This window comes from Lithobates pipiens, unplaced genomic scaffold (genome assembly GCF_037356315.1).
Source record: "Lithobates pipiens isolate NorthernLeopardFrog02 unplaced genomic scaffold, aLitPip1_a1.2 Scaffold_22, whole genome shotgun sequence".
NCBI lineage: Eukaryota > Metazoa > Chordata > Amphibia > Anura > Ranidae > Lithobates > Lithobates pipiens.
Genome location: NW_027507784.1, coordinates 130186375 through 130198734, shown reverse-complemented (window position 1 = coordinate 130198734; position 12360 = coordinate 130186375). Strand labels below are relative to the sequence as shown.

The following is a 12360-nucleotide window of genomic DNA, read 5'->3' as shown; positions in this document are numbered from 1 at the left end:
TGCAAAAAAAAAAAAAAAAATGCAATTGGTGTCACTGTGACTGGGGGGGGCAGGGGTGATTGGGGGGTGATCAGGGGGGTGAAAAGTGTGCCTGGCGTGTTCTACTGTAAGTGTAGTGTTGGGTGCAACTCACGATCCTCTCTCCTCGGTGCCGGAACGAAAAAGACCGACACGAGGAGAGATTACTTCACTTCCTCTGCCTGTGTTTACATTACAGGAGAGGAAGTGATGTCACCGAGCATTTTCATTCGTCGGGAGCGATCGCGAGGGGGTGGCCATGAATGAATGGCCGTCCCCTCGTCCGGGATCGCTCCCGAACGAATACCGACCGCCGCAGGCACCGGGCGGGGGCCCGATCGGGCCCCCGACCCGCGGGCAGGCAAGGACGTACATGTAAGCCCTTATGCCTGCCCGTGCCATTCTGTCGACGTACATCGTCGTGCGGCGGTCGGCAAGTGGTTAATCAGTTTAGGCCCAAAAAATCGCAATAAGTGTATATTGATTGGTTTGCACAAAAGTTATAGCGTCTACAAAATAGGGGATATATTTATGGTGTTTTTATTTTATTTTTTTCTGCTAGTAATGGCAGTAATCTGAGATTTTTAGCAGGACTGTGACATTGCGGCGGACAGATCGCACATTTTTGACACTTTTGTGGGACTATTGACATATATACAGTGATCAGAGCTAAAAAAAAAAAAAAAAAAAATAGCCACTGATGAATCAATGTCACTGGCAGGGAAGAGGTTAACACTAGGATGGTCAAGGGGTTAAGTGTGTTCCCTGGCAGTTTTTCTAACTGTATCGGGGCTGGGCTGACTGGAGGAGGAGAGAGATCCCTATTCCTAATCACTAGGAACAGCTGATCTCTCTCTAACTCCCCTGTCAGAACAGTGATCCGTTTACATTGACAGGTCCCCGTTCTGGCTCTCGTTGCCACGATCGCAGGGTGGCCAACGCGGCTGGCCGGCCAATGCACTTCCTGTCCCTCGCAGTACAGCTGGTGCACGCTCCTGCTTTGGCTCCTTGGAGGAGCGGAAGTACGCCAGCGGCGATTTGTGGAAATGTGCCGACCTGCCGCCGTATAAAAACAGTGCCTGGTTGGCAAGTGGTTAAAGTGATTGTAAAGGCAGAAGGTTTTTTATCTTAATGCACTCTATGCATTAAGATAAAAAGCTTTATGTGTGCAGCAGCCCCCCTAATACTTACCTGAGCCCCATCTAGGAGTGTCTCGGCTGCCCGGGACTCACCCCCTCATTAGCTGGGACAGCAGCGTGATGCCATTTGCTCCCGCTGCTGTCAAGCAAAGTCAGTCAGCCAATGATCAGAGAAAGGGGGCGGGTGCAGGCCACGGCTCTGTGTCTGAAAGGACACAGTGAACTGTAGCTCGGCTTGGGTGCCCCCATAGCAAGCTGCTTGCTGTGGGGCACTCAACAAAAGGGAGGGGCCAGGAGCATCAAAGAGGGACCCGAGAAGAGGAGGATCTGGGCTGCTGTGTGCAAATCCACTGCACAGAGCAGTTAAGTATAGACGTATTTGTTATTTTTAACTAAAACAAAACAAGACTTTAGTATCGCCTTTTAAAGCTTTTACATTTATTTTTCTTTATCTTTCAGAGATGATATTACTAATGCTTTGGCGGAAATTATAATGAGCAGAGAAGACTCCCTTAGGGGCCTGACCCTTCCACAGATTGTGAAACAAGCATCCTCCAAACTGTCAGCAAAGAAAATGCCATGAGCATGATCCTGTGATGTATGTATGGTAAAGTCAGTTTATATTTATACTTAAGTTTAATCCGTGCCATCTTTGTTCTTTATTGGGTTGCACCGATACTAGTATCGGTATCCATGCCGATACCGGGCATTTGCAGAAGTACTTGCCTCAGGGCTGATCAGATGCGGTGGTGGGGTCAGTTACAAGCATCGATCTCCCTGTATAGCTTTTCTGACAGCCGCTTCTCTTCCCCTCCTCCCGTGGCTGTCGGGGATATCAGCGCTTGTAACTGCCCCCACCTCCAAGTCTCGATCTGTTTCGTTCTCCGGGTCCTCCTGGCTCTTCCTGTCCTTCTCGGGGTCCTGATCTGTTTCATCCTCTGGGGATCCCCCGTGTCATCCTCTGGGTTACATCCTCTCCGGCTCTCTGTGTGCTCCTCCGGTCCCCCCTGTCCTGGATCTTTTAGGATGAAGATGTGGAGGAAGGAGCCAGTAAATTCCGTCTCCTTTCTTTTCCGAATGTGATCACTGACTGTCCATTCATAACTGAAAGATCATAACCGGTGTTCCCTCTGCTTCAGTTTATGAATGGAGAGGCACCTCTGTCCCCTTTATTCATCTTTAGTGAATCTGAGGCTGCAGAGAGGGGCTGGGGAATCTGTCCCTTTCCCTGTCTCAAAGAGATTTCAGGGGTCTGTTTAGACCACTGATATCTCACCAAATCCCCGAACAGGGCGGATTTAAAAAAAAAAAATTATTTAAATATTTATTACAATGTTAAATTGTAATTTAAAAACATTGACACTGTCTACTCCCATACCCCTACCCCCCACAAAAGAAAGAAAGCATTGTAAAAAAATAATACATTTTTTTTTTTTTTTATTCTGACACGTGTGCCATTGTCACATGACCTAAAAAATAATCGGTAATGATTATCGGCGAGTACTTTGGATTGTCATGCCAGACAGTAAAATTCACTACAGTGGTTTCGACTTCATTCCCGCCTGGAATTGTGATCACTGACTGGCACTGAAGTCTTGCTGGAGGGCAAGGACCTTCTCGCACTTCTTTCCCACCCTGGAATGGACAGATTGGGCCTCATACAATGATTGACCAAATTCGGAGAGATTACATGCAACTCCTGATAATTTTGAGTCCTTATATCTTATGGACACATAATTTACCCAAACAATTGTCCATCCTTAAAGTGGACCAAAGCATTCTTGCACTTAACGCTGATACTACATTCCTTCAGTGGATAAGGTGCATAGGGACTCTTCTTAAAACTATCTTTGCACTAGCAGGGCCAGCTGTTGTAATCTTGGCGATGCTGAAACTATAGCCAGCTCCTAGAAATTCACCATAAACTTTCTCCTGAGCAGCACAACTCAAGCCTTTTTCTCACAGTTGCAGCTTTCACCTTTGGTCCTAATATTCTATGTGGAGGCCATGGAGAGACCCTGATTAATTAGATCCCCAGAATGTCTGTCTTTACTCACTGCATACACACAGAATCCTATGACTCAAAGCGGAGTTCCACCCATTTAAAAGTCAGCCGCTATAAAGTATAGCTTCAGGCTATTAGTAGACACTCTCATGCCCCAAGGTCTAGCGATGCGGCCGCCTGAAGCCTCGCTCCCTTCCCCCACCTCTCTGCAGTGCCGACATTGCAGGTGTGGGCACCCGGCTGTGACAGCTTGTGGCTTCACAGCTGGGCATGTACTGCATGGTCTTAAATGGTTGGACAATCTTCCAGGACCTGTGATGTGTCCCAGAAGACACACCACAGGTCCCGGAAAATTACAGGGGGTGGGGGTGAACTTGTGGGAGCTGGGTACCTGTCAAAACTGGGTACCTGCTCCCCCGCAATAAAATGACATGCCAAATGTGGCGTGTCGGGGTCACGAGTTCTTAAAACGGAAGTTCCACTTTTTGGTGGAACTCCGCTTTAAATCCTGGACAATTAATGTAGTACAAATAAAGATGGCTGTGCATGCCCTTCAAGGGCGAGCTTCTGCTGTGCCAAATTCCTCAATAAATACTTAGAGGCAGCTATTCATGGAAGGGGTTTCAGACTCCACTATCCAAATCACACCTACACATTTCATACTGTACAGTTCTCATTCACGTACCCCTCCTAAAAGCAATCATGTACTGTGACTTCTTCTGGTCTTAGCAAACCTGCCCGCTCTAAGCCCACCAGAGCTGCTAAAAATCCTTCCTCACGCCAGCAAGAGATCCCTTTTTGAAGGCAGCGGGGTAGTCTGCTAACACTTCACTCCAACTTAAAATATAAAAAAAAAAACTTCTCTCCTTACCTTTACAGGACATATAAATGTATTTTAAAAGCGCACGGAACTGCATCTGGTGTGAACTGGCCCTAAAACCTTGGAAGTTGGACCTGGATCCCACATGATGGGGGCAGCTTTTAATGTTTTGGGCACTGGATCCTGCATGGGTGCTTGCCATGGCACTTTGTGTAAGAAGATTTCTCACCACCAGGCTTCTATGCACCTGATGTTACAGTGTCCCGCAATATGCTTGCCAGTGTTGATGTGCTCACTTCTGCTGTGTGCAAAAGCCTCTGTATTATACTTGAATCTGCTCCATCTCGCTATGCCCATTTGTGCACAACAAGACCTGCTCAATCTAAAAAGACATTTCTGTTCATGACCAAATAGAAAGCAATTTATGACGATTGGGTCAATCCAAAAAAAGATTTTCACCCCTTAAAAAATCATTGCAGCGCTACAGTGCATAAAGTATTCTCTGAAAGACTCGTTTTGTGATGTTTGCAGCCTGATACTATAGTTGTTTAAATTCATTTTTTTTTACATGATTCTACACTCAGTGCCCAATAATGACAGTTTTAACAGTATTTTAGAAATGTTTGCAAATGTATGAAAAAGGAAAAGCTGAAATATCACATTGACGTATGTATTCAGACCCTTTGCAACAACACTTGAAATTTAGCTCAGATGCCTCCTATTTCTCTCGATTGCTGCAAAGATGTTTCTACACTTTGATTTGAAGCCCACCTGTGGTAAAATACATTGCTTGGATATCATTTGGACAGCCACATGCCTCTGACAATGAATATTATATCAGAGCAAAAGCCATAAGGCCAAAGGAACTGTCTGCAAAGCTCAGTTGCAGGCCAAGTTATTGCTGCAATTTCTGTTTGCCAAACCAAACTGAACTGAGGCAATGAAAAAACAAAACAATCCTGTATTCCGGGACTGTACTTTAACTGAGCAATTACCTTCAGCCTTGTTTATTTGTGTGGATGCCCTAGAACAAGTAATGACAAATCTCCATAATGACTCTGATTTCCATTCACATGTACAGAATATTGTGGCTCAAAGCCTGGTCAGGTGAAGCTGCCTGCAAGACATTTCACATGTATGCCCTTGGAAAGAGGATGTCTCTTTAGTGCAGCACTTGACAAATTCATAAAGGATGTCACAGGATGGAAGGAGGTTCTTCCATAATGGAAAGTTCCAACCCCCCCCCCCCTCCATCTCAAGAGCCTCTACCTTCTCCAAATGCAGAGTACCTCAACACTCCACCCAGGCTTAAACGCCTAAACCTAATTCCTTCCTTTTGGCAAAAAAAGAGAAAACCGTATCCCACCAAGTCCTCCCCAAAACCCTCTTTCCAATTAAAGGGTGCCCTCACTCCTAAGAGTGGGGGTTGGTTACAGCTTTCCTATCTGAGTCACAGACACCCCACATTGTTTGAGGGGTACCCAAGTCATTCAAGAGGTATAAATCAGAGTTTATAGTTTAAAATGCACGCTTTCTTCTGTCAAATCCAACCAAAATCTGCCCAAGGACTGAAATTTTCTAGAATACTCTGAACCATCTCTTGTCATTGGGAATAGTTGTTCTGTACCTCTAGAAGAAAGGTTAAAAGGATTCTATTCCAACCTGCTCATGGTACCGAAACACAACAGGAGTATTGTCCTGTCCTGGAACCAAAGGGAAAAAAAAGGGCTGCCTATCAAAACTTACACTTGAGATCAAGACCCACAATTCATGGAAATTCTGTTTTTCATAGTGCCCTTATTTAAGGCTCCATGCACACTGAAGCTCAAAAAAGCTATTTCTGGACGCCAGATTGCTGGCAGAAAACGCTGGTTGAAAAACCTGCTTTTAACAGCGTTTTATACTAGCGTTAATGAGCGTTTTACAGCGTTAGCGTTTTTTATAAAAATACACAGAGGACACTCCAAAAATCCCACAATGCATTGAAAAATAGAATGCCGAACACTAATGAACGAGCGTTAATGAGCGTTTGTCATTTTTTGCCGCTGAAAAACGGCACTTTGAACGCGAATTTCTGGCGTTCAGAAAAAAGCCCATAAACTCCACTGCTCATTAAAGCTGAAAAACTTCCATGTGTGCATGGACACATAGGCTAACATAGAGTGGAGTTTATGGGCTTTTACAAAAAACGCCCAAACGCCAATAAACTGCAGTTTATCAGCTTCAGTGTGCATGGAGACTAAGGCTGTCTCACATACCCAATTTCATTCAAGACCAAACACCTTGTTGACCAGCTGGATCCTTCTCTCGACCTACTTGCCCAAGCAATGAATTCCCTGGATTGTCAGATTTCTTACCTAGGCTTGACAATGGGAAATTAGTTTCTGCCATATTGTTGGAAGAAGGAGAAAGATACCATTCAGATAAGATAAGAGTGTTACAATTCCTCAGTTCCAGGAACATGGTCTCCAGAGGAAGCAAAGCCTGCCCATTAACATATTGGAGCTAAGAGTGATAAGAATTGCTCTGCACCACTGGAGCCCTTTCTTCAGTGACACCCAAATGGTGCAATAAGACAACACCACATCATGGCCTACATCAATTCAGCCAGGAAGGAAGCAAGCCTGTTAATCTCAGGGGTGAACAAACACTGTCCAGAAAGCTCTGATGTCCACATTCAAAGAGAGGACAATTGGAAGGCGGATTACCCCAGCCGTCATCGCCTGGACTAAGGAGGATGAGCCCTTCACCCAGACATCTTCAACTTTACGAGTCACAGTTGGGAGACTCTGGATGTGGATAGCCTGGCCTCCACAATCGACATGCTCAGATTATTAGGAGAGGACCCATGACCTCTTCCCAACAGGCTAGATGTATTCTATCCTGCTCCTACATGGCTGTTTAAGCCCAGGTCTTTAAGCCTTAAAGGCCTTTGAGTTTGTCACTCTGTCTGTCTATGCTAAAAGCAAGAAAAGCCACTTCCAAAAAAAATCTATTGTACCTAGAAATCCTTTGCTTGCTGTGGACACAGGCATTTCAATCTCAGCGATGACTCTGCCTCGTGTTCTGGCCTTCATACAATCAGGACTTGACCTTACATTCTCCTAAAGCGGAGTTCCACCCAAAAGGCCAAGGATGAATCCTAGGAAAAGCCCAAGCTTAACTTAACAACCAGCCCGCAGACAACTAAATAACCTGTCTAACAGTATTCGTTAAAAGCAGAGGTTTAGTCTGCACACATTTGCAAATGCATGCATAAGCCACAGAACCTCGTCAGGGCACCCTGGTATCTGTGGTACCTGAAACTTCTGCTCATTTGTGTCCCCCCCCCCCCCCCCCCACTGGTGCCTATCACATACCTGGTAGAAGAGCCTGAATGGACGAGCAAGGGGCCTCCCTTACCACACTGGCTCAGGGCCCCTGATAGAGTAAACAGGAGGCACCAGAGAGCAGAGTCGCACGAGCGCCAGGAAGTCTTTGGTGGCAGCTGAGCGATAGTCCCTAAAGTGCTGATGAAGACACCGGAGAGCTTCAGCAGGAGGCCAACAGGTGGCAGCAGCAAGGAGCAAGGTCATACAGGCAGGGTCATACACGGCAGGCAGAATCGGGTACAAGGTTCAGGCAGGATTGTCATCAGGATGCAAGCCAGGTCAAACCGGATAAGTGGTGCAGGTGCCAGGAAGAAGATAGGAGATTGGTCACAGGACAAGCCGAAGTCGGTACAGGCAGAGTTCAAAGGATGGTCAGACAAGCCAGGAGACAGGTTCTTAGGGGACAGGATACTCAGGAGCTGAAGACAAAGCAGCACTAGGCAAAGTATTGGCTGAACTTAAATAGGCTAGTTTGGCGCCAAGCGCCGTCGTGCATGAGGTTGCGCGACTGCTTCTGTTTGCGATCCTGCTTGCGCACATCTATGCACCACAGCCCGGGTTTCTGTGCGCAACGGGAACACGCATTCCTCTGCGCCTCAGGGGTCTTCTGGGAGGATGAGACTGTCTGCTGGTGGAAGCATCCTGACAGTGCCACAATTGGCACGTTTCCAGGGGGGGAAAGACCGGATACCTTTCTTTAACAGGTATCCTGTTCCTGCTCCAGGAATTCTGCGCCGCGACCCATGACGTCACCGTGGGGCTCCCTCCTCCCCCAGTCGCTGGACCAGTAGGAGAGAGGAGCAGGGCCTCGCGCATGCACAGTAGGGTTTCCGGCATGAAGCTGTAAGGCTACACTGCCGGGTACCCTTACTAGAAATAGCAGCGGCAGCACCCAACAGCTGATGGAAACATAAGCTGGGGTGCCGACATCGCTGGACTCCAGGACAGGTAAGTGTCCTATTATTAAAATCCAACAGCTGCAGTATGTGTAGCTGCTGGCTTTACTTTTTTTTTTTTTTTGGGGGGGGCGGACCTCCGCTTTAAAGACAGATTACGCTGCCCCAAAGAAACTACCCTTTGAACCTATGTTAGATTTACCCTTAGATGATCTGCCCACACTTCTTTCAATGCTTGGGAACGTCCCCTAATTTTTTTTTAGTATTATTACTTACTTGAAAATTCCTTATCTTACAGTACAGGGCCCAGGCCACCCTCCCCCTGTCCCTATATTGTTAGTCTGCATTGCTTGCTAACAAAAAAATTAGATTTTTCAGAGTAAGGTAGGATTATAGGAGTATGCACAAAGGGGGGTATGTCTAAAAGTATGAGTGTCCAGTTAACTGAAGGTACCAGCCTATAACCTACACAATCAATCTGTAAACCAAAAAAGACACAAGTGAATACTTTGCATACAGTTCAAATGCAGGTAAAACGAGGAAAGAATGAATGGGGAAAGTTTATTTTTTTTTTTTTTTTTTTTTTTTTTTTAAATGTCCATATGGCATGAGCTATCTGGTTCTTGCAGCTCCCTTTTCTGATCTGGGTAGTTCGATGTTAATACAAAGACAAAAATTGGACAGGAGCGTGAGATGCAATTAAAAGGCTTTATTGCTTTATTCCATATAAAATATAGCTAACAAAGTTAAGCTGATCTTTGCCAACATGGACTATTCTTTGTGCATCATCGGTAGCGGTTGTGAATTAGCAGTGAAGAGTCCTGGTTCCAGCTGCTTGCAGAGAACCCACTCACTATACACTCTGAGTAGCGCCCGTCGCTGTTAATCCTTGTGGCAGAGCCTCATGTCAAGGGAGGGGACAGCAGCACATTTCGAGGGTTTTTTACTCTTTGTCAAGCCTGCCTCATGCGATAACCATGGCTATTTTATAACTCGGAAAAAGTGGCCGCTCAATGCAGTTACCAGCATTAGGACCCACACCACTGTTACGTCCGAGTCCTGCCAATACCGAACAGAGAACTATAGCACTGCTACAGGACATGTATTGATCGAAACAAAATCTCCACTCACTACTATCCAGCATATGTCAATAAAAATCTAAAGGAATCCGTAGGAAATCCTACAAGAATTCTCGTGTAAACCAATCGCATAAAAATAATTCTGTACAAGGATAGTCCACTGTGATCCACATTGACAAAGAGCAGTCTAATTGTAAGTGTGCTATATTTTCTATGGAATAAAGCAATTCAGCCTTTTAACTGGATATTGCACTCTTGTTCAATTTTCATGTTTGAATTAGCTTATAACCTAGGGTCTATAGATATCAAGCCTGTATCCTATACTGTACTCCAAGATACGCAATTTACAGGTAAGTCAAAATTCCTTTTTTGTTATAGCCAGGTAAATATGAACTATACAGTACTGTGCAAAAGTTTTTGGCAGTTGTGAAAAAATTTAAATTAAGAATGCTTTCAAAAATAGAAGTTTTAATAGTTTATTTTTCTTATGTTCATTGACGGATACAGATTCTCTTCTTTTAGTCTTGACCAAACAGGGTTTTATGAAAATGGCAGCCAAATGCAGTTGTTTTTCCACCAAAATCAGCACAAACCTTCCTACTAGCCAAAACCTTCCCACAAAAACTGACAAACAATTGAGACATCAACATGAACATTTAACGCATAGACAAACTCACAGGCTAACTCACATTTAAAAGTGTTAAAGTTACATGTAAATGCACAACTTAAAACATAAAATCTTGTCCTCACCTAAAGTTCATATACTCACTGTGGCATCAGCTTTCATAATAAGCCATTGGGAAGTACAGTTATGCTTACATGTATGCTCAGAACATTAGAGCTCCCTTTCCACAGGGCGTAGCCATTTCAACATATTCTATTGTAACAACTATGGACCAGCCATCCTGGCTGCCCCTCCCCGTGCATGGCCACAAAACAATCAGCTACTTACAAAACTACTCAGCCACACACACATTGCAGGCTGCTCCAAATAATCCCAATTCATACATTTCTGTTTCTCATATCCTTATTACACAACATACAGTTACTTACACATATGCACAGCAAACAGTCTCCTTACACAAACATTTGAGCTTCTAGATGCAAATCACACACACACACACACACACACACACACACACACACCGGAAATACGATCAAAATTACAGCATAATCCTAAAAGATGTAAAATTTGTCCTTTTGCAAAGCAGAATCTACCTAAACACATATTGCGAAGGAGGTTCTGATCACTCCTACCGTGGCCCGCAATTTTAACTGTCGTGGATATTCCACTACACACTTGCACTAACAAGCGCCCTTCCACCATGATAGTATAATGCAGCCTTTTGATCCCATGTCTGTCCTCTGGTTCCCCATTTCCCAGTAAACAGACATTACCGCATTCTTGCGTCCTCATCTCAGCATGTCTGACTCTCACCAGTCAGCTTACCTTTTATTATCAAAAACGCTTTCACAAACAGGAAGTGATGGTTTCAGCAGCCAATCACCTCTTACATGGGAAGTGACATCACAGGATTTGACAACACAGGATGTGACAATACAGAAACCCTTCCAACAGGGGTAGTTAAGTACAGCTAAAGGATTCAACAGAATATAAAAGAAGGTGGTCACAGACATGTATACATTCAAATAGACTAGCAGTGACGTATGCAAACCGACTAAGTGCTTTCAAAGACATGAACCATACAAAACCAATGAACGATGACTACAATTCCTTTGATAGGAATCCTTATTATGTATAGTTCCAGAGAACAATGCATACCTGGATTATGCTATCGTTTCTTGTGGATGGAAGGCTATCCGCAGGTGCATGCTGCCAATCTCAACATGTGCTGATCAGACACAGCAGAGATAATGAACGTACATCCACCCATCACCGATCCTTGCAATGCAAACATATCCCCTCAGACAATCGTCTGTGCAATGCACAGGGGCCCTTCGCTGGTGGACATACCCTCATTCTACAAACGCCTCTCTCCAATCCCAGGAAATTTTCCACTACCTAACAGATCTCAACCAGCGTTAGTCTGCCCCAGTCAGTTTTTTAGACAGCAGCTCCGGCAAAGCATTTTAACTTTTTCTGCCGCTAGCGGGGGTTAAAATTGCCCCGCTAGCTACCAAAAAGCGCTGCTAAAATGACGGTAAATCGCCGCTAAAAATAGCGGCACTTTCACACCAAGACGCTGGGGCGTTGGTGGTAAAGTGCCCTTACAGTTCACATTAAAAACCGGTTTTAGTTGAACACATTTCCACAGATATATGGAAGCCGCCGTGCCTACATCAAGGCTCCTCTGTGTATTTGCGGTTCTGACTCTGTATATTTTTGAGTGTCCCAAGTTGGGACACATATAGCAGTGGATAAATTAAGAGCAAGTTTGCCTGGAGGGAGGTGCAGAGATGCCCAGCTTAGAGCACAATGGAGGTAGGTGGCTGGAGCTATTCAAAAAGTAGGCAACCACTGCAATTTCTAACTAGTCTTTGCAGTACAGTGCTCATGGAAGAGCGACGCACAACACAAACAAAGATTTCCCAGAACATTTACCAGCTAGCCTGCCTCTGTAGTTGCACAAGACAAGCTCCTCCTTTAGTTGCCGCTCTCCATGATTTTTTTCAAGAGATGCTTAAAACTGAGGACTCCACTAAGGCACAAATTTGTTTATAAGACTCAGGAACGTTTGAAATGTCAGTTATGACATTCCAAGCACTTTGCTTTGCATTCTCCCTTTGAGCAGGTCCTTCTGTGCAAGAGGATCTCCTCTTCTTGTGGTGAATCTTTTATGCTGGACACTAACCAAAATGGGCCAAGGTTTGGGGAGGAATTTTGACTTCTGCTTTGGCAGCGGTATGCCGGTGAATCCTTGGCGCAAGCCTTTGTCTGCCAATCGGACTTTGAAAATTGCCCTGGCAGTCCTACCTGTTCAGGGAGAACGTCTTTTTTTATGCTATGTTGGATACAATTATCATAATCCTTGCAGGTGGCCAGGGTTCCTTCCTCCCTCTTGACACCCAAA

General features: G+C 45.0%; 1 protein-coding gene across 2 annotated transcripts in view; it reads left to right on the top strand.

Annotated features, from left to right (window-relative positions):
* Positions 1-12360, top strand: part of RBM44 (RNA binding motif protein 44) — a 444878-nt gene that overhangs the window by 407802 nt on the left and 24716 nt on the right. The window contains exon 16 of one of the 2 annotated variants that reach the window (XM_077448311.1): positions 1617-1755. In XM_077448311.1, the coding sequence (XP_077304437.1) occupies positions 1617-1740 (124 nt within the window). In that variant the 3' untranslated portion in view covers positions 1741-1755. Of the gene's footprint in view, positions 1-1616; positions 1765-12360 lie in introns of both variants that reach the window. The other variant, XM_077448312.1, reaches the window with a different exon arrangement.